This window comes from Staurois parvus, unplaced genomic scaffold, assembly GCF_062004578.1.
Source record: "Staurois parvus isolate SC_StPar_1 unplaced genomic scaffold, SC_StPar_1.0 ptg000814l, whole genome shotgun sequence".
Classification (NCBI taxonomy): Eukaryota; Metazoa; Chordata; class Amphibia; order Anura; family Ranidae; genus Staurois; species Staurois parvus.
In genome coordinates, this window is record NW_028318610.1 from 968953 (window position 1) to 996639 (window position 27687).

The following is a 27687-nucleotide window of genomic DNA, read 5'->3' on the forward strand; positions in this document are numbered from 1 at the left end:
TCCCCTCATGTTTTGCATTGTATTGTTATTGTTCTGTCACATGTTCTGTCCCCCTTTGTAATGTACAGCGCTGAGCGAACTATTGGCACTTTGTAAATACTGTATAATAAAAATAATAATAATTATATATATATATATATATATATATATATATATATATATATATATATATATACACACACACACACACAATATTGCCAAATGTATTGGGACACCCCTCCAATCACCTCCATGGCCACAAGTGTATACAATCAAGCACCTATGCATGCAGACTGCTTCTACAAACATTTATGAAAGAATGGGTCGCTTTCAGGACCTCAGTGAATTCAAGCGTGGTACCATGATAGGTTGTCACCTGTGCAATAAGTCCATCCATGAAATTTCCTTGCTACTAAATAATAAAGTGGGAGCAACTTGGAACAACAGCAACTCCAACATGAAGTGGTTGGCCACGTAAAATGACAGAGTGGGGTTAACGCATGCTGAAGAGTACAGTGCGGAGAAGTCGCCAACTGTCTACAGAGTCAATAGCTAAAGACCTCCAAACTTCATGTGGCCTTCAGATTAGCCCAATAATAGTGTGGGGAGAGCTTTATGGAATGTGTTTCCGTACTGAGCAGCTGCATCCAAGCCTCACATCACCAAGTGCAAAGCGTCAGATGCAGTAGTGTAAAGCACACCACCACTGAACTCTAGAGCTGTGGAGACGTGTTCTCTGGAATGACGAATCGTGCTTCTCTGGAAAAATGATGGACGTGTCTGGGTTTGGCGGTTGCCAGGAGAACGGTACTTGCCTGACCGCATTGTGCCAAGTGTAAAGTTTGGTGGAGGGCGATTATGGTGCGGAATTGTTTTTCAGGGCATTGGGCTTGGTCCTTTAGTTACGGTGAAGGGAACTCTTAGGGCATCAGCATGCCAAGACATTTTGGACAATTTCATGCTCTCGACTTTGTGGGAACAGTTTGGGGATGGCCCCTTCCTGTTTAAACATGACAGTGCACAAAGCAAGGTTCATAAAGACATGGATGAGTGAGTTTGGGGTGGAGGAATTGGACTGGCCTGCACAGAGTCCTGACATCAACCCTTCTCATCCAACATCAGTGCCTGATCTCACAAATGCGCTTCTGGAAGAATGGTCAAACATTCCCATAGACACCCTCCTAAACCTTGTGGACAGCCTTCCCAGAAGAGTTGAAGCTGTTATAACTGCAAAGGGCGGAGCCAACTCAATATTGAACCCTATGGACGAAGACAGATGCCATTACAGTTCATGAGCATGTAAAAGCAGGTGTCCCAATACTTTCGGCAATATAGTTTATATTTTTTGTTTAGACAGATAGAGCTTCATTCTTATTTATTTTGATATTTAAAAGAGAAGTGTGGGATTTTAAAAACAACCATGTTCAACTATGTGGACGCAGCATTGATCCAATACTGAGCTGTCCCCCACCGGCTCCAAGGTCAAGAAGCAAGCCATCACATGACCACTAAGTTCTCGGTCATCACTGAGCACAGAGTGGTGACTGTCAGTCACCTCTGTGCTCTGCCTGTCCAGCTCTCACTGGATCATCGAGCTGTGGAGGGGGTGGGGACAGCTGGCTCAGGCTTTCAGTGGTGCACTGAGACAGTGAGCCAGTTGATGATGAGGCAGCTGGGTGAATCCAGACAATATGGTAGGGATCCTTGAAGAGCCTGGACCTGCTCTGTGACGTCAGCCAACAGCAGGCTCTAGCCCGCTATTGGCTGAATCTGGGTCACAGGAGTGCAAATATAAGTGTAACCAACATGAGAAGTATGGCCAAACAAGCTTTGGGCATAATTCTTCTTTAAAAAAAACACTTTTTTTTTTGCCATATAAAGAAAAACATTACCAAATATTTGGGATTGCCTACATTTGCTTTTCATTTATTTACCTTTAAACAACTTCCCAATCATCACAATCATTGGTGGCTAGCGGCACTTTTTTTTTTAAAGTTTGATTTTATTTTCGGAAACTCTCAAATAGAGAACATTAAATTGCAAACATAATGTCAGTCACAAAAGTAACCATAGACACTGAAACAGTATACTGTAAATAACACATTGAGAAACGATAAGCAATGCAACAAAAACATAGACGATAGAGTATATTGGAAAGTAGTGCTTAAGTGTCCATAAAAAAAAAAAATAGTGGATGATGAAGAGCAATAAATTAAGTAATAAAAAGGTTGAAGTTCTCTTTTAAGCTACAGGAACTGGACAGTGTGAGGAGTACTTCTACACCCCCTGGACAAAGAAAGAAGAGGGAATTCAGGTGCCATGTGTAGCTAGTTCTCCCTGGTACTACGTTCTTTGTGTGTCTCTGAACCCCTTGCCCTGGGATTCTCAGGTGGATGAGGAGATTTTCATCTAGGGTCTGAGGAGGTTCACCTAATGGGACCAAGTGCTCCTTGCAAAGACCATGTGCTAATCGGTCAGAATGGAAGAGCCACTCCTGAAGGAGTAGAGAGCAGGGGTGCACTGACCATTCGAGCACTCGGGTACTGCCCGAGGGCTCGGGGTTAGTAGGGGGCCCCATGAAATGCCCCTGGTACCTTTTTTATAGGCTTTTTTGAGTGTGGGCAAGGACACAGGGGCCCCATGATCCCCTATTGCCCGGGTGCCCCATGAGTTGTCAGTCTGCCCCTGGTAGAGAGCCTAGGATCCATTTCTGTGCTGTTTGCTGGATTCTTACCATTTTGCCTAAGACGTTTTTCCTCCAAGTTGTTCAGTTCCATTAGGCATCCCATATACCCCTAGACCCCCAAAAAACCAAACAAACAAACCAATCTCAGACTGTTTACTGGCTGAATGAAAGTGTGGAAAATGCGTGTTGCCTGGCTGTATATATATATACAGTGGGGATCGAAAGTTTGGGCACCCCAGCTAAAAATTTGTATTAATGTGCATAAAGAAGCCAAGGAAAGATGGAAAAATCTCCAAAAGGCATCAAATTACAGATTAGACATTCTTATAATACAGTCATGGCCGAAATTGTTGGCACCCTTGATATTTCTCCAGGAAATCATGTATTTCTCACGAAACGTATTGCATTAACACATGTTTTGCTATACACATGTTTATTCCCTTTGTGTGTATTGGGACAAAACAAAAAAAGGGAGGAAAGAAAGCAAATTCGACATAATGTCACACAAACCTCCAAAAATGGGCTGGACAAAAGTATTGGCACCCTTTCACAACTGCGGATAAATAAGAATGTTACAAGCATGTGATGCTCCTGTAAACTCACCTGGGGCAAGTAACAGGTGTGGGCAATATAGAAATCACACCTGAAAGCAGATAAAAAGGAGAGACGTTCACTTAACCTTTGCATTGTGTGTCTGTCTGTGCCACACTAAGCATGGACAACAGAAAGAGGAGACGAGAACTGTCTGAGGACCTGAGAACCAAAATTGTGGCAAAATATCAACAATCTCAAGGTTACAAGTCCATCTCCAGAGAACTAGATTTGCCTTTGTCCACAGTGCGCAACATTATCAAGAAGTTTGCAACCCATGGCACTGTAGCTAATCTCCCTGGTCGTGGACGGATGAGGAAAATTGATGAAAGATTGCAACGCAGAATAGTCCGGATGGTGGATAAGCAGCCCCAAACATGTTCCAAAGACATTCAAGCTGTCCTGCAGGCTCAGGGAGCATCAGTGTCAGCGCGAACTATCCGTCGACATTTAAATGAAATGAAACGCTATGGCAGGAGACCCAGGAGGACCCCACTGCTGACACAGAGACATAAAAAAGCAAGACTACAGTTTGCCAAAATGTACTTGAGTAAGCCAAAAGCCTTCTGGGAAAACGTCTTGTGGACAGATGAGACCAAGATAGAGCTTTTCGGTAAAGCACATCATTCTACTGTTTACCGAAAACGGAATGAGGCCTACAAAGAACAAAACACAGTACCTACGGTAAAATATGGTGGAGGTTCAATGATGTTTTGGGGTTGTTTTGCTGCCTCTGGCACTGGGTGCCTTGACTGTGTGCAAGGCATCATGAAATCTGAGGATTACCAAAGGATTTTGGGTCGCACTGTAGGGCCCAGTGTCAGAAAGCTGGGTTTGCGTCCAAGATCCTGGGTCTTCCAGCAGGACAATGACCCCAAACATACGTCAAAAAGCACTCAGAAATGGATGGCAAAGAAGCGCTGGAGAGTTCTGAAGTGGCCAGCAATGAGCCCAGATCTAAATCCCATTGAACACCTGTGGAGAGATCTTAAAATTGCTGTTGGGAAAAGGTGTCCTTCCAATAAGAGAGACCTGGAGCTGTTTGCAAAGGAAGAGTGGTCCAAAATTCCGGGTGAGAGGTGTCAGAAGCTTATTGATGGTTATAGGAAGCGACTGATTTCAGTTATGTTTTCCAAAGGGTGTGCAACCAAATATTAAGTTAAGGGTGCCAATACTTTTGTCCAGCCCATTTTTGGGGTTTTGTGTGACATTATGTCATATTTGCTTTTCTGCCTCTGTTTTATATTTGTTCCAATACATACAAAGGGAATAAACATGTGTATAGCAAAACATGTGTTAATGCAATACCTTTTTTGTGTGAAATACTTGATTTTCAGGAAAAATATCAAGGGTGCCAACAATTTCGGCCATGACTGTATGTCAACAAAAGTTAGATTTTATTTCCATCATTTACACTTTCAAAATAACAGAAAACAAAAAATGGCGTCTGCAAAAGTTTGGGCACCCTGCAGAATTTATAGCATGCACTGCCCCCTTTGCCAAGCTGAGACCTGCCAGTGTCATGGATTGTTCTCAATCATCGTTTGGGAAGACCAGGTGATGTCAATCTCAAAGGTTTTAAATGCCCAGACTTATCTGACCTTGCCCCAACAATCAGCACCATGGGTTCTTCTAAGCAGTTGTCTAGAAAACTGAAACTGAAAATAGTTGACGCTCACAAAGCTGGAGAAGGCTATAAGAAGATAGCAAAGCGTTTTCAGATGTCAATATCCTCTGTTCTGAATGTAATTAAGAAATGGCAGTCATCAGGAACAATGGAAGTTAAAGCAAGATCTGGAAGACCAAGAAAAATATCAGACAGAACAGCTCGCAGGATTGTGAGAAAAACAATTCAAAACCCACGTTTGACTGCACGATCCCTCCAGAAAGATCTGGCAGACACTGGAGTTGTGGTACACTATTCCACTATAAAGAGATACTTGTACAAATATGGTCTTCATGGAAGAGTCATCAGAAGAAAACCTCTTCTACATCCTCACCACAAAAATCATCATTTTAACTTTGCAAATGAACATATAGACAAGTCTGATGCATTTTGGAAACAAGTTCTGTGGACCGATGAGGTTAAAATTGAACTTTTTGGCCGGAATGAGCAAAGGTACGTTTGGAGAAGAAGGGGCACAGAATTTAATGAATAGAACCTCTGTCCAACTGTTAAGCATGGGGTTGGATCAGTCATGCTTTGGGGTTGTGTTGCAGCCAGTGGCACAGGGAACATCTCATGAGTAGAAGGAATAATGGATTCAATAAAATTTCAGCAAATTTTGGATGGTAACTTGATGCCATCTGTGAAAAAGCTGAAGTTAAAGAGAGGATGGCTTCTACAAATGGATAATGATCCTAAACACACTTCGAAATCCACAGGGGATTACATCAAGAGGCGTAAACTGAAGGTTTTGTCATGGCCTTCACAATCTCCTGACCTCAACATAATTGAAAATCTATGGATAGACCTTAAAGAGCAGTGCGTGACAGACAGCCCAGAAATCTCAAAGAACTGGAAGACTTTTGTAAGGAAGAATGGGCAAAGATACCTCAAACAAGAATTGAAAGACTTGGCTGGCTACAAAAAGCGTTTACAAGCTGTGATGCTTGCCAAAGGGGGCAGTAGAAGATATTAACTCTGCAGGGTGCCCAAACTTTTGCAGACGCCATTTTTTTGTTTTCTGTTATTTTGAAAGTGTAAATGATGGAAATAAAATCTAACTTTTGTTGACATATTATAAGAATGTCTAATCTGTAATTTGATGCCTTTTGGAGATTTTTCCATCTTTCCTTGGCTTCTTTATGCACATTAATACAAATTCTTAGCTGGGGTGCCCAAACTTTCGATCCCCACTATATATATATATATATATATATATATATTTATTAATTACACCTCGTATTTCTAAGCTCTGTAAACACTCTATCAAAAAGGTACCAAGAGAGTCTGTAAATATGAAAAAAATCTCTATCAATAATGGCTACTGTATATTGTACAAATGTAAGCTGAAATCAGACATGTTTTCTTTTTGCTGAAAGCAGGTGTTTTCCCATGATTAAATATCTTAATTTCGCTACATGCAGTCCTTGTGTACAGTGTAAATATTAAGTGGTTTTGGAGAGCATCTGAAAACTCAGTTCACAGCTGCTTTTCACCACAGCAGGGGAGCAGTCTGAAATGTGGCACAAACACAAAGAAAATCAGTTCCCTCTTAGTCAACACAGTAGCATCCCGTGTAACCCTTTGTATGGGGCATATTAATGTATTCAGCAACTGGCAACATCATAACTATGATAACTGGGGCATCAAATTGACTAAGTGGGAAGAAGTCTGGTCATAATCACACTGGAATAAAATAAATAAACACGATCACACGCAATTCTCTGAACTTCAAAGCCCTTCTTCAATGGATGAAATGGGTATTGTTTGAGACTCTTTCAAATTTAAAAGTGCCTGACATGCATCTGGGTTTATTTTCTGCAAGGTGAGAATTTTTTTTTCAATCCGTTTTTTTTTTCTGAAAATGCAATTACCCCCCCCCCCCATCTTGCAAGTTTGGTACAGAATTCAGTTTGGTTCATATAGAACGGTATTCCAGTCCTCCATGTTCATCTTTAAAATCTTAAATACATTGGGTGGTATTGTAATTGGGAAAGTGGCCAACCATGTAAATCAACTTCAAAGAGCACATTTATGGTGTGGTGTCCCCACTAATGACCTAAATATTTGGGTGCATATGAATGGATATAGAGAATATTTCTATGGCTATAGTAGGTATGACAAAAAGCACTTCTGCCTTGTGCCCATGCTATTTTGCCATTTGTTTGATGGCAAATCTGTCTATGAGTAGGTAAGAGAGATGGAATTAGGAGGTCTGAGTAGGTGAGAGAGATGGAATTAGGAGGTCTGAGTAGGTGAGAGAGATGGAGTTAGGAGGTCTGAGTAGGTGAGAGAGATGGAATTAGGAGGTCTGAGTAGGTGAGAGAGATGGAGTTTGGAGGTCTGAGTAGGTGAGAGAGATGGAGTTAGGAGGTCTGAGTAGGTGAGAGAAATGGAATTAGGAGGTCTGAGTAGGTGAGAGAGATGGAGTTAGGAGGTCTGAGTAGGTGAGAGAGATGGAATTAGGAGGTCTGAGTAGGTGAGAGAGATGGAGTTAGGAGGTCTGAGTAGGTGAGAGAGTTGGAATTAGGAGGTCTAAGTAGGTGAGAGAGATGGAGTTAGGAGGTCTGAGTAGGTGAGAGAAATGGAATTAGGAGGTCTGAGTAGGTGAGAGAGATGGAGTTAGGAGGTCTGAGTAGGTGAGAGAGATGGAATTAGGAGGTCTGAGTAGGTGAGAGAGATGGAGTTAGGAGGTCTGAGTAGGTGAGAGAGTTGGAGTTAGGAGGTCTGAGTAGGTGAGAGAGATGGAATTAGGAGGTCTGAGTAGGTGAGAGAGATGGAATTAGGAGGTCTGAGTAGGTGAGAGAGATGGAGTTAGGAGGTCTGAGTAGGTGAGAGAAATGGAATTAGGAGGTCTGAGTAGGTGAGAGAGATGGAGTTAGGAGGTCTGAGTAGGTGAGAGAGATGGAATTAGGAGGTCTGAGTAGGTGAGAGAGATGGAGTTAGGAGGTCTGAGTAGGTGAGAGAGATGGAATTAGGAGGTCTGAGTAGGTGAGAGAGATGGAATTAGGAGGTCTGAGTAGGTGAGAGAGATGGAGTTAGGAGGTCTGAGTAGGTGAGAGAGATGGAATTAGGAGGTCTGAGTAGGTGAGAGAGATGGAGTTAGGAGGTCTGAGTAGGTGAGAGAGATGGAATTAGGAGGTCTGAGTAGGTGAGAGAGATGGAGTTAGGAGGTCTGAGTAGGTGAGAGAGATGGAATTAGGAGGTCTGAGTAGGTGAGAGAGATGGAGTTAGGAGGTCTGAGTAGGTGAGAGAGATGGAATTAGGAGGTCTGAGTAGGTGAGAGAGATGGAATTAGGAGGTCTGAGTAGGTGAGAGAGATGGAGTTAGGAGGTCTGAGTAGGTGAGAGAAATGGAATTAGGAGGTCTGAGTAGGTGAGAGAGATGGAGTTAGGAGGTCTGAGTAGGTGAGAGAGATGGAATTAGGAGGTCTGAGTAGGTGAGAGAGATGGAGTTAGGAGGTCTGAGTAGGTGAGAGAAATGGAATTAGGAGGTCTGAGTAGGTGAGAGAGATGGAGTTAGGAGGTCTGAGTAGGTGAGAGAGATGGAATTAGGAGGTCTGAGTAGGTGAGAGAGATGGAGTTAGGAGGTCTGAGTAGGTGAGAGAGATGGAGTTAGGAGGTCTGAGTAGGTGAGAGAGATGGAATTAGGAGGTCTGAGTAGGTGAGAGAGATGGAATTAGGAGGTCTGAGTAGGTGAGAGAGATGGAGTTAGGAGGTCTGAGTAGGTGAGAGAGATGGAATTAGGAGGTCTGAGTAGGTGAGAGAGATGGAGTTAGGAGGTCTGAGTAGGTGAGAGAGATGGAATTAGGAGGTCTGAGTAGGTGAGAGAGATGGAGTTAGGAGGTCTGAGTAGGTGAGAGAGATGGAATTAGGAGGTCTGAGTAGGTGAGAGAGATGGAGTTAGGAGGTCTGAGTAGGTGAGAGAGATGGAATTAGGAGGTCTGAGTAGGTGAGAGAGATGGAATTAGGAGGTCTGAGTAGGTGAGAGAGATGGAGTTAGGAGGTCTGAGTAGGTGAGAGAGATGGAAATAGGAGGTCTGAGTAGGTGAGAGAGATGAAGTTAGGAGGTCTGAGTAGGTGAGAGAGATGGAATTAGGAGGTCTGAGTAGGTGAGAGAGATGGAGTTAGGAGGTCTGAGTAGGTGAGAGAGATGGAATTAGGAGGTCTGAGTAGGTGAGAGAGATGGAGTTAGGAGGTCTGAGTAGGTGAGAGAGATGGAATTAGGAGGCCCGAGTAGGTGAGAGAAATGGAATTAGGAGTTCTGAGTAGGTGAGAGAAATGGAATTAGGAGGTCTTCAAAAATGTTTCCATGTTGTTGGTTTGGATCTAGTGAGGAGTTGTATGGAGATTAGAATAACATGAGTGTATTTCTTTAATTACAGCTTGGTATACCATTTTGTCCATCAGAGGCTTATTTTAGCTTTTTTTTTTGTAAGGAAGGAACAATTGAATTCTGTCCATGATACTTTTTTTGCACCAACATCCACATTTTCAGGACAAGCTTTCAGGGTGCATCTCCCTCTTCAAAGCTGAAGCAGTACTTGGACCTTGGACAAGCAGGTGCAAGGCATATATTAGGTTACAGACTAGCTAAATATATTTTAATCATTAAGATTTTGTTTTTGTTTGCTTAAATAATTTAGCCTTTTTTTTTTTAAAGCTCCCATGAGGGAAAATTTCACAGGGAATACTTGAATCAATGCATTTAATTAAATGATATTACGTATCAAGGCATATTGAAGGATTACCTAGGAGAACCTCATTGAGTCTCTATGAGAAGAAGGTGCCCTGTCTCCTGAAATTTGATAAAAGTGTGACTACTGGTAAATGGTGTAACCATGGTACTTCTATCATTATTGCTTTTATAAATGAAGGGATGCATGAAGAAGAGAAGGTAAGAATGTAATTAGTGCTAGAGTATATAGAGTGAATGTGCAAGTAGTGGGTTTATATAGCTTCCAACTGTCCCAGATTTTGAGGGACAGTCCTTCAACAAAGTTCCTCTGTCCCTCCTTCCTCATTTGTCCCTCATTTTAGTCTGAAGTATATACCTGTATTAAAAAAATGCATGATTTATCTATCAAAAAGTGTTTTACAGGGGTAAAACTTTTCCAACTTGTTGCATTGGTATATTTCAAAAAGCACTTGTGGGTTTATCCAGTCCTTTTTTTGTGTATTAACTTTCCTTGTAAAGGTGAGTGGCTGTAGTGTGTCCTATGTTTACTTTTGCTATGGTGTGCCTCTTTCTCATCTCAGAAAGTTGGGAGGTTTGGGTATAGTCCCTCTTGGTTTGATGAAGTTTCCTTTGGACATCCACTAAATTGTAATGACAGTATTCTAGTCAATTTCTTTCCCAATTTGGGTGGGTGATTTAATGCAGTTTCATGTTTGTCTGGCTTATCTAGAAGTCGATCTAGTACTTTTCTGAAGTGACATTAAATTTAAGAGTAAAAAAAAAAAATGTAGGGTGGGCCAATTTGATTCCAGCACTCTCTAGGAGTGGGATTAGACAAAGTCCTCAACCTACCCAATGGTCCCTAACTGGCATCTGATGATATCAATACTGAGGGAACAATGCACAAATGCAGTTTCTACACCACAGCACAGTGTCCAAATTGTTTTCATATATGGCCTTATGAGAAAGGGAGACTTAAGCTTCGTACACACAATGAAAAAATCAGACTCATGATTATCTTTTTTTTGGTTTTTTTTTTTTTTTATTGCGGGCTAATCTCATATTGAAAATGAAGTGGTTACTAAAGTTAAAAAAAATTCTCGCATGACAGAATTTTTGTGCTTGTCCCTTTGGATAGTTTCTCACAAACCGCTGTGATCGGCTCTCAAAAGCTGTGCACCAACGATCAGATTATAGAACGATCGCTCTGAAAGCAGTATTTTTGCATCCGATTTTCTCTCCCTGTGTACTAGGCTTTAGTTGACAATTCTGAAAGGAAGTCTGCTGACTTCACATGTTTCGTCCTCCCAGGAAATTGACGTTTATTACCTGATATTTGTATATGACTGTGTTTTGCAATTACTGTAACTATTGCAAGTATTGAATTTAAAAATGCCACCTAACAGATCCTTACATTAAAGGCAAAGTTCACATTTGGAACATGTTACCTATATTTAGGGTGGACCATGTAACATGCTCCAACTCCTAACTCCTCTCCCCCTGATCCCCCCTCCCTGTGGAAGCTGGTGGGGGGATCCTCTCCTGCACCCGCTGCTACAATTTAAAAACCATGCACCCTGCTGGACTAGGGAACTGAACATTTTGGAGGCATACCTTCTTCCTCAGAGCTTGTGGTATGCCTCCAAAACACGGCAGAGTGCTAGTACAGCAGGGTGCATGGTTGTTCGCCATTCCCTACGCTGTGGCATTTTATGCGATTTTATTCTTCACTTCTGTGAGTACCGATTTTACATGTTGTATGAAAAATAAATCATTGGTAATGCACTAGGCGTTTACGCCCTCCTGTTTGTTTTTTTGTAGTCTTCGCAAGATTCCCCCATCTGAGGAGAGCTGCATCAACTGTACATTTCTGGCGGAGTTCATGGTCCATCATACATCATTATACATCATTGTGGTCTTTAGTCTTCAGTGGCTCTCAGAGCTCTGGTAATGATTTTTTTCTTGTGTTTGTACTTGAATTTGGCTCATGCTGTACCACTTCCAGAATGCAAGTGAGACACTTTCGCAAAAAATCTGTCTGAGCCAGTTTTTCTTTCTGTACACCGAAAGAGAGTTGGTATTAATTAGATCCACTTCTACAGTTGGCGCATTCAATGCAACACAACATAAAAGTGGCATAGTTTAGAACAATATGAATTTGGTGCATGAGTTGCTGTCAGATTAAAAAGTGCCGCAAGTGCTTCATGAAGTCGGTGCAATACGCGAACAAGAGGGATTAATGCCAGAGTGGTGCAGCAGCATTCCCCCGGTATGCTTACTTCAGGAATAAAGAATGTTTCCTCTACAAACTAGTAAATCCATCTCTTTAACAATAACACATTTTATTGCGTTCAATGGGGCTTGAGTATATTATTAGAAACAGCAATGTCCATGATTTAAATAAAAAAAAAAAAGAAATCAACTCCTTACCTTTAAACGAAAGCATACAAGACCCAAAACAACTTGTGCGCAGATTTCAAAGCGGTCGTCTTGTTTCACAAACTCCAAAAATTCATGAGCCAGTCGAACATGCTGTCAGAGAGGGATAGATTAATTATAGTAGTCCATCATTTGAATGAGATGATAGTTTTGAAAGGCAGAAAGCAATTAGTGAAAGTTTAATGTGCAGTACACTTCATGCCCTAGTACACTGCTGCACCCTTTGAGGACCAAGGGACGTATTTGTCCCATGTTTTTAATTGCGTGTATCATCTGATTAAGAACTTAAAACTCTTTCTTTTTTTTTTTGGTTTGAGTGAAAATATTAGTTCTTATCAACAAACAACAAATGGATCTAGCTTTTTGCCAATTATTTCATGAAATGGCTTAGTTACAGCAACTGAAGTGTACGAACTTTAAAAACAAAAAAAATGATTCTTTTGGTGTTCCAAAATCTTACGGTCCTCAAAGGGTTAAGTGAATTCTGTAATGCATTTCAACAGTCACACAAACGCCCTTCTTTGAAGTTTGTGACCTCTCCTGGATGTACTTGGAGTTTATGTTCATTATAAAGGGATATGGGTCTGTTCTGCATGCACCAACATGTGTCAGATCATGAAAAGCCAATCTGCTGGTTTTCAGATGCAACTATTCTGTCGTGCACAAAAAAGCAGTAACATTTAGTTTTAATGCTGTATCAAAGGTTTATATTTTAATAAAAAGTCAGATGAAAAGCTTACGAGGCAGAAAAGTGCAGCGCTAAAATCAAATCAAATAAATGAAAAGTTCCTGTTACTGTTAGCAACAATAATATGATGAAAGTCCCAAAGATGACAGAAAGTCCACATGAAGAACAAATGTGATCGTGAAGTATAAACGTGGGGGACTTGATCCGAAGTGATAACACAAAAGTAAATGGATTGCGCACTCACCAGAGGTGCGTAAATAATACGCCTGAGAGATATGCCCGTCTCATCAGGTGTGTGCGGGGTCATCAGTAGGGTCAGGATCCTCTATGCATACGGGTCACGGCTCAGGTATGACACTCAGGTGTATAGCACGTTGGAAGGTCCCTTAACCACTTCCAGACCGGACACTTTTACCCCCTTCCTGACCAGGGCAATTTTCAGCTTTCAGCGCTATCACACTTTGAATGACAATTGCGCGGTCATGCAACACTGTACCCAAATGAATTTTTTACCATTTTTTTGAGACAGATAAAGCTTTATTTTGGTGGTATTTATTAACCGCTGGGATTTTTATTTTTTTTGTTATGTAAATGAAAAAGTCCAAAAATTTTGAACAAAAGTGTTTTTTTTAATAAAATTTTGCAAATAAATAATATTTCATCATAAATCTTTGCCAAAATTTATTTTGTTATCTTTTTAGTAAAAAAACAAAAACAAATTAGTTTATAACCAAAAATTATAATTTTTAAACTTTTTTTTTACATTTTTATTTTTTTATATTATTATTTTTTATTTATTTATTTTTTTTTACATACTGTCACCCTAGCAGTACAGTGTCACCATGGTGACACTGTACTACTTGTGGGAAGTGATGAAGATTTTTTTTTTTTTTTACACTGATTGCTTTTACACCCATATAGGATGTAAAAGCAATCATTTCTCTTTCTCTCTGTCTGCATTCTTGCAGTCATTGAGAAGTACTGAGTGAGCTGTGATTGGTCACAGCTTGTCACATGGTACAAGGCTGTTGTGAATAGCCTTGTACCATGTGACCTCTGTGATCATTCTCAGATTTCACACGTAGTAAGCAATGATGTTACAAGTGACATCTTGCTTACTACTTTGCATGTGATCACTGATTGGCCAATCAGTGATCACATGATCGGGACCTTGTACAGAGGTCCCGTCCGACGATCGGTGTTTCACTGTGTCCGGAGGACACAACGGGCACCAGTTCGCGGTGCTGCGTGCTCCCGGGGAGCGCGCACAAGCAGGGTGCTTCTGCAGGTGAAGGCTCTCAGTGAAGAGACACCACTACAGTAGCTGGACGTTTACCACCGCTGGTGCCCATCCTGAATTTTATATGGTCAGTGATTTTTCCTTCCTATGCACACATTTTGTATGCACCTATTTGTGAATAAAATTGTTCCTATGGTATCACGCTATGTGGTGTCCCTTATTGTGCTCTTTTCACTGAGAGCCTTCACCTGCAGAAGCTGCACCTTAAGGGACCTTCCAACGTGCTATACACCTGAGTGTCATACCTGAGACGTGACCCGTATGCATAGAGGATCCTGACCCTACTGATGACTCCACACACACCTGATGAGACAGGCATATCTCTAAGGCGTATTATTTACGTACCTCTGGTGAGTGCGCAATCCATTTACTTTTGTGTTACCACTTCAGATCAAGTCCCCCATGTTTATACTTCACGATCACATTTGTTCCTCATGTGGACTTTCTGTCATCTTTGGGACTTTCATCATATTATTGTTGCTATCAGTAACAGGAACTTTGCATTTATTTGATTTGATTTTAGCGCTGCACTTTCTTGCTTCGTATGTTTATTGAAGGTGTTGTTTGGTTACCTTTTTGTGTTCTAGCCGCTATTATACATTCTTGATAGCGCTCATATTCCTACTTTTTTATTTAGATGAAAAGCTTAGGTTCAATTCTGGAGGAGAAATAGAAGTGGGAAATGTGTTACTCCAGGCAGGGGCGGACTGACTACTCATGGGGCCCCCGGTCAATAGGGGATCATAGGTCCCCTTTGTCCTTGCTCAAACTCAAAAAAACCTATGAAAAAGGTACCAGGGGCATCTCATGGGGCCCCCTACTGACCCCGGGCCCTTGGGCAGTGCCTGAGTTTCCAAATGGTCAGTCCGCCCCTGACTCCAGGCCCAATTATTAGTGACGCAAGCTGATGCTCACATCCTGTAAGCATGCCCATAACTCAATTCAATTCGATTGTTTGCTCTGTTAAAAATAGGCTTTCATACACAGCATTAGACAGAATTTTCGGGTAAAAATAGACGTTGTTTGTCTAACAATACATGTGTTCACCATTCAGCGGATTATAATCTGCTATACTAATGCATACTGATGAGAAGAATAGTTTATCTTCTCTGATTTGATGCTGTGTGCACATGGTGTGCTGCTGGGCATCCCATCACTTGGATGACCACAATTACTGTGTAACATGACAGGCCTATTGTGCGTTTGGTTTTAAACATGAATTGCCTGCAGCTTTCCACTTAAACACTAGAGGGAAGCACATACCTAGAAAAAGATTTGAACTACAAAGTCACTGCTTAAAAAAATGTTTCATAGCAACTTTAGTTCTTATTTTAAAATATTTGCATACGAATGACAGACCACGTCTGACCTTAATCCCCTAACAGAGTTTTGTTTATTGCTTACATTTGAGTTTTTACTTTTTGTGTAACCTGAAAACAGCTCAGGATTTGTAAGCACTGAGAAAAAAAACAAAAAGTGTGACAGCTAGGTCATTATTTAATTTTAGGTATTTATAGAGCGCCGTCAATTTACATATATATTGTACATTCACATCAGTCCCTAACCCTCAAGGGGTGTACAATCTAACTTACATTCATACATACACATACTAGGGCCAATATAGGCAGGAACCAATTCACCTACCAGCATGTCTTTGGAATGTGGGAGGAAACCGGAGCACCCAGAGGAAACCAATGCAGGCACAGGGAGAACATGCAAACTCCAGGCAAGTGGTGCCGTGGCTGGGATTTGAACCAACAACCCTAGTGCTAATTTATTTCAGGTACTTATATAGCGCTGTCCATTTACATATATATTGTACATTCACATCAGTCCCTAACCCTCAAGGGGTGTACAATCTAAGGTCCCTAACTCACATTCATACATACACATACTAGGGACAATTTAGACAGGAACCAATTTACCTACCAGCATGTCTTTGGAATGTGGGAGGAAACCCACGCAGGCACAGGGAGAACATGCAAACTCCAGGTAAGTGGTGCCGTGGCTGGGATTTGAACCAACAACCCTAGTGCTAATTTATTTATTTATTTCAGGTACTTATATAGCGGCGTCCATTTATGCAGCGCTTTACATATTTATTGTACATTCACATCAGTTCCTAACCCTCAAGGGGCGTACAATCTAAGGTCCCTAACTCACATTTATACACTAGGGACAATTTAGACAGGATCCAATTAATCTACCAGCATGTCTTTTGGAGTGTGGGAGGAAACCAGAGTACCTGGAGGAAACCCACGCAAGCACAGGGAGAACATGCAAACTCCATGCAGGAGGCGCCATGGTCAGGAATTTAACCCATGACCCATTTACTGCAAGGCAGACGTGCTAACCACTAAGCCACTTCTAATGTACAGTTTAGCACTTAGACCATGATCCATGTGCAGTAATGAGCACTTACTAGCATTGAACGTACTTGTTATTGCTTACAGCGAACAGGTTGCAGCTTAACAGTAAGAAATAATTAGGGGGAATTTTTTTTTTTTTTTTTTTTTTATATGCTCATCACACATGTTGCAATCTTGTTTAATTTCCTTTAGATCTTTAGATCTATCAACAATAATGTAATACAAGGGTCTGCATGCTTGGATACAAAATTATTAAATAGATTAGGCTGGACCCCATATAGCACAGTTTTGGTTAATCTAACGTTGATTGTACAAAGACTGCTTGGCAGGATTGTAACATGTGTGGCAACCCTTAATTTAGCTGGTTCAGAAGGGACTAGACGAATTTCGATTCATATATGGGCAGTGTGATTGTACGGAAGTTGATCTACCAAACAGCTTCTGTACAACTGACCTGTCAGATTTTTGCAGGTAGATTAGCGTCGCCGGCTATAGTCTACAGCGCTTATCAGTGTATTCTGATAGCAGGGAGGTCTCCCTACCAGGGGCGGACTGACAACTCATGGGGCCCCCGGGCAATAGGGGATCATGGGGCCCCTGTGTCCTTGCCCAAACTCAAAAAAGCAGGCGCTCAGTTCCAACCAGGGGCGGACTGACAACACATGGGGCCCCCGGGCAATAGGGGATCATGGGGCCCCTGTGTCCTTGCCTAAACTCAAAAAAGCCTATGAAAAAAGGTACCAGGGGCATCTCATGGGGCCCCCTACTGACCCTGGGCCCTTGGGCAGTGCCCGAGATTCCAAATTGTCAGTCCACCACTGCCTCTAATGTGTGGATGGGGGTATTACATTAATAAAGACTCATCTATGGCCAGCCTTAGGGGTCCTTTTTTTTTAAAAAAAAATGTATTGTGAGTGTCTCATCATTCTTTCAAAAGTAAGAAATAATACCAGTAATGTTTGTAATGTGTGTAATGTCATTTTCATATTGCCTTTCGCCGGGTGAATGTAAAATCTCTTATCATTCAATCCTAAGGGTGAACAGCCATGAGCACATTTGATCATTAGAATTGAAGAAATCTACCAACAGAGAAAACTGTTTAATACTATAGACTAAGAATATTACACCAGAAGGGAAATATTATGAAGGAGACCTCTGCGCCGTGTACAGGGTATACGAAGATTCCAGGGCGAAAGGCCGAATGAATGGGTGTTCGGCAGAATGGATATGCAGCTGCGGTCAAACATTTAGCAGTTGTATTACTGCTACTATTAAACATGACAGCTTCCTCCACAGGGCTCGTGCTTTTTAGGGGAATCCTGGCTGACAGACAAATGCAAACAAAAGCTGAGATTGTTTAAAAAAAAGTCCCCCCCCAAAAAAAATTTATGGAGCATGCCGTGAGAGTGAATGTGTGCCCCCCCTCCTGAACCGTATTAGGCCACAAGCCCAAAGGACACTCCGGCAAAGCACCTATCCCCTTGTTGATAAGAACAAGCCATATGGAAGAAAAATATATTTTAAATATATTTTAAAAATATTCTTCCCAAATATATTGCCACATATTTGAAATGCTACAGTGTTGGCCATATTCTATATATATATATATACACACACACACACACACACACATATATATATATACAGTCAGGTGCATAAATATTGGGACATCGGCACAATTCTAACATTTTTGGCTCTATACACCACCACAATGGATTTGAAATGAAACAAACAAGTTGTGCTTTAACTGCAGACTGTCAGCTTTAATTTGATATTTGATATTGGTATTTACATCTAAATCAGGTGAACGGTGTAGGAATTACAACAGTTTGCATATGTGCCTCCCACTTGTTAAGGGACCAAAAGTAATGGGACAGAATAATAATCATAAATCAAACTTTCACTTTTTAATACTTGGTTGCAAATCCTTTGCAGTCAATGACAGCCTGAAGTCTGGAACGCATAGACATCACCAGACGCTGGGTTTCATCCCTGGTGATGCTCTGCCAGGCCTCTACTGCGACTGTCTTCAGTTCCTGCTTGTTCTTGGGGCATTTTCCCTTCAGTTTTGTCTTCAGCAAGTGAAATGCATGCTCAATCGGATTCAGGTCAGGTGATTGACTTGGCCATTGCAGAACATTCCACTTCTTTCCCTTAAAAAACTCTTTGGTTGCTTTTGCAGTATGCTTTGGGTCATTGTCCATCTGCACTGTGAAGTGGCGTCCAATGAGTTGTGAAGCATTTGGCTGAATATGAGCAGATAATATTCCCGAAACACTTCACAATTCATCCTGCTACTTTTGTCATCAATAAATACAAGAGAAGCAGTTCCATTGGCAGCCATACATGCCCACGCCATGACACTACCACCACCATGCTTCACTGATGAGGTGGTATGCTTAGGATCATGAGCAGTTCCTTTCCTTCTCCATACTCTTCTCTTCCCATCACTCTGGTACAAGTTGATGTCGGTCTCATCTGTCCATAGGATGTTGTTCCAGAACTGTGAAGGCTTTTTTACATGTCGTTTGGCAAACTCTAATCTGGCCTTCCTGTTTTTGAGGCTCACCAATGGTTTACATCTTGTGGTGAACCTTCTGTATTCACTCTGGTGAAGTCTTCTCTTGATTGGTGACTTTGACACATACACCTACCTCCTGGAGAGTGTTCTTGATCTGGCCAACTGTTGTGAAGGGTGTTTTCTTCACCAGGGAAAGAATTCTTCGGTCATCCACCACAGTTGTTTTCCGTGGTCTTCCGGGTCTTTTGGTGTTGCTGAGCTCACCGGTGTGTTCCTTCTTTTTAAGAATGTTCCAAACAGTTGTTTTGGCCACGCCTAATGTTTTTGCTATCTCCCTGATGGGTTTGTTTTGTTTCTTCAGCCTAATGATGGCTTGCTTCACTGATAGTGACAGCTCTTTGGATCTCATCTTGAGAGTTGACAGCAACAGATTCCAAATGCAAATAGCACACTTGAAATGCACTCTGGACCTTTTATCTGCTCATTGTAATTGGGATAATGAGGGAATAACACACACCTGGCCATGGAACAGCTGAGAAGCCAATTGTCCCATTACGTTTGGTCCCTTAACAAGTGGGAGGCACATATGAAAACTGTTGTAATTCCTACACCGTTCACCTGATTTGGATGTAAATACCCTCAAATTAAAGCTGACAGTCTGCAGTTAAACCACATCTTGTTCGTTTCATTTCAAATCCATTGTGGTGGTGTATAGAGCCAAAAATGTTAGAATTGTGTCGATGTCCCAATATTTATGGACCTGACTGTATATATACACACACACATATATATATATATTATATACAGTGGGGATCGAAAGTTTGGGCACCCCAGCTAAAAATTTGTATTAATGTGCATAAAGAAGCCAAGGAAAGATGGAAAAATCTCCAAAAGGCATCAAATTACAGATTAGACATTCTTATAATATGTCAACAAAAGTTAGATTTTATTTCCATCATTTACACTTTCAAAATAACAGAAAACAAAAAAATGGCGTTTGCAAAAGTTTGGGCACCCTGCAGAGTTAATATCTTGTACTGCCCCCTTTGGCAAGTATCACAGCTTGTAAACGCTTTTTGTAGCCAGCCAAGAGTCTTTCAATTCTTGTTTGAGGTATCTTTGCCCATTCTTCCTTACAAAAGTCTTCCAGTTCTTTGAGATTTCTGGGCTGTCTGTCACGCACTGCTCTTTAAGGTCTATCCATAGATTTTCAATTATGTTGAGGTCGGGAGATTGTGAAGGCCATGGCAAAACCTTCAGTTTACGCCTCTTGATGTAATCCCCCGTGGATTTCGAGGTGTGTTTAGGATCATTATCCATTTGTAGAAGCCATCTTCTCTTTAACTTCAGCTTTTTCACAGATGGCATCAAGTTACCATCCAAAATTTGCTGAAATTTTATTGAATCCATTTTTCCTTCTACTCGTGAGATGTTCCCTGTGCCACTGGCTGCAACACAACCCCAAAGCATGATTGATCCAACCCCATGCTTAACAGTTGAACAGAGGTTCTTTTCATTAAATTCTGTGCCCCTTCTTCTCCAAACGTACCTTTGCTCATTCCGGCCAAAAAGTTCAATTTTAACCTCATCGGTCCACAGAACTTGTTTCCAAAATGCATCAGGCTTGTCTATATGTTCATTTGCAAAGTTCAAATGATGATGTTTGTGGTGAGGACGTAGAAGAGGTTTTCTTCTGATGACTCTTCCATGAAGACCATATTTGTACAAGTATCTCTTTATAGTGGAATAGTGACCACAACTCCAGTGTCTGCCAGATCTTTCTGGAGGGATCGTGCAGTCAAACGTGGGTTTTGAATTGTTTTTCTCACAATCCTGCGAGCTGTTCTGTCTGATATTTTTCTTGGTCTTCCAGATCTTGCTTTAACTTCCACTGTTCCTGATGACTGCCATTTCTTAATTACATTCAGAACAGAGGATATTGACATCTGAAAACGCTTTGCTATCTTCTTATAGCCTTCTCCAGCTTTGTGAGGGTCAACTATTTTCAGTTTCAGTTTTCTAGACAACTGCTTAGAAGAACCCATGGTGCTGATTGTTGGGGCAAGGTCAGATGAGTCTGGGCATTTAAAATCTTTGAGATTGACATCACCTAATCTTCCCAGACAATGACTGAGAACAATCCATGACACTGGCAGGTCTCAGCTTGGCAAAGGGGGCAGTGCATGCTATAAATTCTGCAGGGTGCCCAAACTTTTGCAGACGCCATTTTTTTGTTTTCTGTTATTTTGAAAGTGTAAATGATGGAAATAAAATCTAACTTTTGTTGACATATTATAAGAATGTCTAATCTGTAATTTGATGCCTTTTGGAGATTTTTCCATCTTTCCTTGGCTTCTTTATGCACATTAATACAAATTTTTAGCTGGGGTGCCCAAACTTTCAATCCCCACTGTATATACATACATATACACATACACACATACATATATATATATATATATATATATATATATATATATACACACACATACATATATATATATATATATATATATATACACACACACATATATATACACATATATATATACACATATATACACACACACACACACTCACATATATATATACACATATACACACACACACATACCTACATATATACACATACATAAACTGCATGTTGAAATGCGTTTTTATTACAAAATATATGAAAAATATTTTTAAAAACACATTTCAAATATACTGTATGTCTTTAAAAATACAAATCTACCTCTTTGGAATGCATTTACAAATATATGTAAAAATATGTTAAAATGACTTTTTTTATATATGTTAAAAAAAATCTGAAGAATATATTTTAAAAAAATATATATATTTTTTTAAATATATTCAGATTTCTTCCATGTGGGCAGGGTCTCCTTCCCACATTCTTGACCCATTGGTTGTTGGTGTCTGTGGTCAGAGGACTTATTGAAATCTCGAAGCCCGTTTAAAAATAAGGGGCACCCTATGTGAATGAGTAAGGGTTACAAAGCCCTACTAATTCACAAAGAAAATGTCAGTAGTAGATAAACACAGGTATTAACAAGTCCCATGATGTAAATCCACCGTCATTCACATTGTCCAGTGATTCAGATCTACGTCAATCACGCTGCCCAATGGTCACTGACATGCTGAAAGAAGAAATCTCATCACCCCAATATATGGTTGATGATGTCACCCAGGGGTCTCCTTCCCCTTTACCTTCATTATGGTGGCTGGGACTGGGAGATATCATTCGGCAGGTGTCAAGCGATATTTTTAAATTCAGTGGATTGGCAGCCATTCCATTTTTTGTGAACACAAAATATTTACATTATTCATTTGAATGGAACTGTACAATGTGTTTTATAGTACTAGCATGCAAGTCTTACAGAGGAGCTGCAACACATACTGTACATGCGACTAGCTTCCATATGTAAGCATATCTATAATAAATTGCATGTGCTTTACTCCAAGAACATGGACAAGCCTCTCCATGCAGCCTGGCAATGTGCTACACAAGGATCCTGCAATGGTTATATTATGTAATAAAAATACATAAACAAAAAAAAACAAAAAGTACTTGATGAACATTGTTTTGTGCTTTGACTGTCAGTATTACATGCTATATGCATCTTTATGCACAGTTCCATTTACCTTACGGATATATTCCTGAAGTCCTTTCACACCATACATTCTTAATACAAACCACAGTTTTAAAGAACGAAATCGCCTTCCAAGTGGGATTTGCCAGTGCTGTTGGGAAAGAAAGCTGACATTAGTAAACGACGTTCCAAAGATCATTCTTTACAACTGAAGTCAAAATGAATTTAGTAACAGGAAATGAACACAGAGAAAATGTCTACTCCAGTGCTTTTCCTCCCGTGGCAAGAACAGAACGAAATACTTTATCATAGTGTTGGTTACTGGCTATGAACCACCGGAGATACACATTGCAGTGGTGTATTTAGAGTTTGTGCTGCCCTAGGCAACACATAAATGTAGCGCCCCCCCAAAGAGAGAGCAAGATAAGTGTGTGTGTGTGTATATATATATACAGTTGTGGCCAAAATTATTCAACCCCCAATGCTGTAAAGGGGTTTAGGGACTATAGTGTACATTTGGAATTGTATTCAGAATCAAATCCTACAAGGACGTTGTAACTACCCAAATGCAACTAAAATGACATCAATTGTTTATGTAATACAGTAGTAAATGGTTCTTATGTGGTTTCTTCATTGCCACAATTATTCAACCCCTTAAAGACTACCACTCTGAAGAACAGAGGTTCATACAGGTGCTTTCCATCAGGTATTGAAAACACCTGTGGATGTCACCGAGCAGCAATCAAGCATAATAAGCACCAATTAGGCAGCTTTAAAATGACTGTGATACTCAGCTCCTTCTAGACATTTACTGGTGTGGTTACAAACATGGTGAAGGCAAGAGAATGGTCCAGGAAGACAAGAGAAGAGGTGATTTCTCTTCACAGGAAGGGCAATGGCTATAAGAAGATTGCAAAGATGTTAAACATACCAAGAGACACCTTAGGAAGCATCATTCGCAAATTCAAGGCAAAGGGCACTGTTGAAACGCTACCTGGTCGTGGCAGAAAGAAGATGCTGACTTCGACTGCTGTGCGCTACCTGAAGCGTAGAGTGGAGAGAAGTCCCCGTGTGACTGCTGAGGAACTGAGAAAAGATTTGTCAGATGTGGGTACAGAAGTTTCAGCCCAGACAATAAGACGCACACTGCGTAATGAAGGCCTCCGTGCCAGAACTCCCAGGCGTACCCCCTTGCTGTCTCCAAAGAATAAGAAGAGTCGACTGCAGTATGCCAAAAGCCATGTGGACAAACCACAAAAGTTGTGGGATAGTGTTCTGTGGACTGATGAAACAAAATTAGAACTGTTTGGGCCCATGGATCAACGCTATGTTTGGAGGAGGAAGAACAAGGCCTATGATGAAAAGAACACCTTGCCTACTGTGAAGCATGGTGGAGGGTCAATCATGCTTTGGGGCTGTTTTGCTTCTGCAGGTACAGGGAAGCTTCAGCGTGTGCAAGGTACCATGAATTCTCTTCAGTACCAGGAGATATTGGATGGAAACGTGATGCAGTCCGTCACACACCTGAGGCTTGGGAGACGTTGGACCTTTCAACAGGACAATGATCCCAAGCATACCTCCAAGTCCACTAGAGCATGGTTGCAGAGGAAAGGCTGGAACATTTTGGAGTGGCCATCGCAGTCACCAGACTTAAATCCGATTGAGAACCTCTGGTGGGACTTAAAGAAAGCAGTTGCAGTGCGCAAGCCTAAGAATGTGACTGAACTGGAGGCCTTTGCCCATGAAGAATGGGCGAAGATACCCGTAGATCGCTGCAAGACACTTGTGTCAAGCTATGCTTCACGTTTAAAAGCTGTTATAACTGTAAAAGGATGCTGTACTAAGTACTAAGATTGAATGTCACTTGGGGGTTGAATAAAACTGATAATGCTGTGAGCACAGAAAAGACATTTGTGGTTATTTCATTATAACTGTTATGTTATATTTGTCTGACCTACAAGTGCCTCTTTAATGTAAATGTAAGCAAGATGACTGAATGATCAAAAGCAATGTCAAACTGGCCAAAACACTCAATTTCAGTGGGGGTTGAATAATTTTGGCCACAACTGTATGATTCTCCCTCTCTTCCCCCCTCTCTCTCTCTCTTTCTTCCCCCTCTCTCTCTCTTTCTTCCCCCTCCTCTCTCTCTCCCCCCCCCTCTCTCTCACTCTTTCTTCCCCCTCTCCCTCCCCCTCTCTCTCTTCTCCCCTCTCTCTCTCTTCCCCCTCTCTCCCCTTTCTCTTCCCCCTATCTCACGCTTTCTTCCCCCTCCTCTCTCTCTCCCCCCTCTCTCCCCTTTCTCTTCCCCCTATCTCACGCTTTCTTCCCCCTCCTCTCTCTCTCCCCCCCTCTCTCCCCTTTCTCTTCCCCCTATCTCACGCTTTCTTCCCCCTCCTCTCTCTCTCCCCCCCTCTCTCCCCTTTCTCTTCCCCCTATCTCACGCTTTCTTCCCCCTCCTCTCTCTCTCCCCCCCTCTCTCCCCCCTATCTCACGCTTTCTTCCCCCTCCTCTCTCTCTCCCCCCCATCTCACGCTTTCTTCCCCCTCCTCTCTCTCTCCCCCCTCTCTCACTCTTTCTTCCCCCCCCCTCTCCCTCCCCCTCTCTCTCTTCTCCCCTCTCTCACTCTTCCCCCTTTCTCTTCCCCCTCTCTCCTTTCTCTATCTTCCCTCTCTCTCGCTCCTCTATCTCTTCCCTTCTCAGATCGTATGGGGCTGCACACACACACCTTCTCCAAGGGCTGCTGATCTCTGGGCAGCAGGAAGGAGGGGGGTTGAGAGGTGTGTGCAGCCCCATACGATCTGTCAGTGTAGGGATGGGGGTAGGGAGATCCCACAGAACACAGCACAGCTCACCTCCTCCGTGTTCTCTTCTCTCCCTGCTCCAGGCTTTCCTCTGGTCCTGGCTCATCAGCTGCTGGAGGGAGAGGTACAGGAGCATCGCTCTGCAACTGCCCTCCCTCCGCATCGATCTTCCTGCTGACTGGGCCACTGCAAGGGTACCGGTGCGACCCCTCTGCTGATGCCCCCGCATGGCTCTGTCCGCCGCTGCCCAAAAGGTCCCTCTCTGGGGGGAGGTGCCGCCCCCCTAAAAATTGCCGCCCTAGGCAAACGCCTTGTTTGCCTCACGGTAGATACGCCCCTGTGACACACTGCACTGCCTTTATTTATTACAGGCATTTGTTATTTATACAGATGACAATTTAAGTAGTACACTACATACTGTATACCACAACAATTCCTGCCCTCAACAAGCTTCAACCTAAGGTCACTAACACACATACATACATACATACATGCACTTGCATAATAGTGATAAATTAGATAGCGACCAGTTAACCTACCAACATGGTTTTGGAGTGTGGGAGGAAATCCACACAAGAATAGGGAGAACATGCAAACTCCATGCAGATAGTGCTCTGGTCAGAATTTCAGACAAGGACCCCAGTGCTTCAAGACAGAAGTGCTAACCACTAAGATGCTGTGCTGTCTTATAATGGAGCAGCCCTGTAGCCACTGTGCTGCCTTTAATAAGGCCATTACTTTTTGGGCACAGCACAGTAAAAAATTGTCTCTTGTTAACTGAACCCAGTTAAAAGGGATATTTAAATGTATTTGAATAAATATAGCCAGGGTTGATTAAAGCCAGTTCTGCTTAGTAAAAGGCTCACTTTTTGTTGCCTTTATGTTCAGAGTTGAGTTGCTAGCACAATAATCTACAGCTGGCTGCACACCTTACAAGCCAATTGTGCAATGTAGATTTTCCACTATGCAATGGGAGTGTCTATCTAATTAAATACAATTTGAATGGATAGTTTAGGTAGGCCACTTACCGTTGCAAGAAAAAGTATGTGAACATCAAGGCTTTTGGAGATACTTTTGTAACCCTTTCCAGCTTCATGCAAGTCAACAATTCTTGATCGTAGGTCTTCTGAGAGCTCTTTTCTGCGAGGCATGGTTCACATCAGACAGTGCTTCTTGAAACCAGTAAACCCAAAACAGGTGTGTGTTTTTTAAGGGCAGGACAGCTGTCAGCAACACATCCAATATCATCACACTGATTGGAGTCAAGGTTGGCTCACTCCTGGCTCCAATTAGCTCTGGGAGATGTCATTAAGCTAGGGCCTCACATACTTTTTCCTCCCTGCACTGTGAATGTTTACATGTTATGTGCAATTAAACCATGGCAACATCTAATGTTTGTGTAGTATTATGTTCAGCAGACTGTGTTCTTCTATTGTTGTGACTTAGATGACGTTCAGAGCACATTTTATGCCCAATTCATGCAAAACTCCACGTAATCCCAAGGGGTTCACATACTTTTTCTTGCAACTGTATACTATGTAGTTGTAATGTCTGTGGACATCTTAGCAAGAACATGATGCAACAATCAAAGAAAATTTCCAAAGGGATCAGAAAAAGGTTTATATCTATTAGTGTGTAATGCCAATTAAAGTAATTAGTAAAGCATACGCTGTGAAATTATCCAAGGGACCTCAAAGGTTAGTATTTGGCAATTATTAAGAGAAAAGAAAAAAATGGAATCATTGTGTTGGTTAGAGAGGCAGAAAGCACTACTAAACAAGAAGACCATACATGGTTGTCATCTGCATAATTAATAGGTGGATCATTTTTGAAAACATCTTTAGTATAGGAAAAAAAAATTGCATTAATAGAGAAAACAATAAAGTGACCAAAAATCTTTTTTCAGCTTTGGCAATATAACTTGTACATTAATTGCTGTAGAAGACAAATCTGAAGCATAAAAACTTACCCTGTAGTCTGTCACAAGACCTGAAACATGTAAGAGAAAATGATTTTCATTCAAATGTAATTGAAAATGACTGTTTTAATGGTAAAATTGGTTATGTTACCACTGTGCTGTGCTCTACCAAAACACCCCTAAAAGGGTTGAGTGCATAAAAGTTGAAACACTCAAATTCAATATGCGATATAGCACATTCAAAGCCATGCTTTTTTTTTTAAGGTATTGTACACAAGACTCCTAATGGAAATATACAAGTTTGGTACTGAGCTAAAAGATTCAAAGACAGACGTGACATTTTGCCATGTCTTTGTTTTCTTTTTAGAGTCACGGAGTTTTCAGAGAACTTTCCTCCACAGACGTAACCCCATGCCATGATTGGGAGAGTACACTTTGGGGGGGGTATGGTATTGAGTAGAG

At 41.5% G+C, this 27687-nt stretch overlaps 1 protein-coding gene across 2 annotated transcripts in view; it reads right to left on the reverse strand.

Annotated features, from left to right (window-relative positions):
* DDC (dopa decarboxylase) overlaps positions 1–27687 on the reverse strand; it is a 217630-nt gene that overhangs the window by 10349 nt on the left and 179594 nt on the right. For both annotated transcript variants that reach the window (XM_089654936.1, XM_089654937.1), the window contains exons 11-13: positions 27277–27296; positions 22559–22657; positions 12030–12131 (exon numbers count right to left, since the gene is read on the reverse strand). In XM_089654936.1, coding sequence (XP_089511062.1) covers positions 12030–12131; positions 22559–22657; positions 27277–27296 — 221 coding nt within the window. The remainder of the gene's footprint in view (positions 1–12029; positions 12132–22558; positions 22658–27276; positions 27297–27687) is intronic.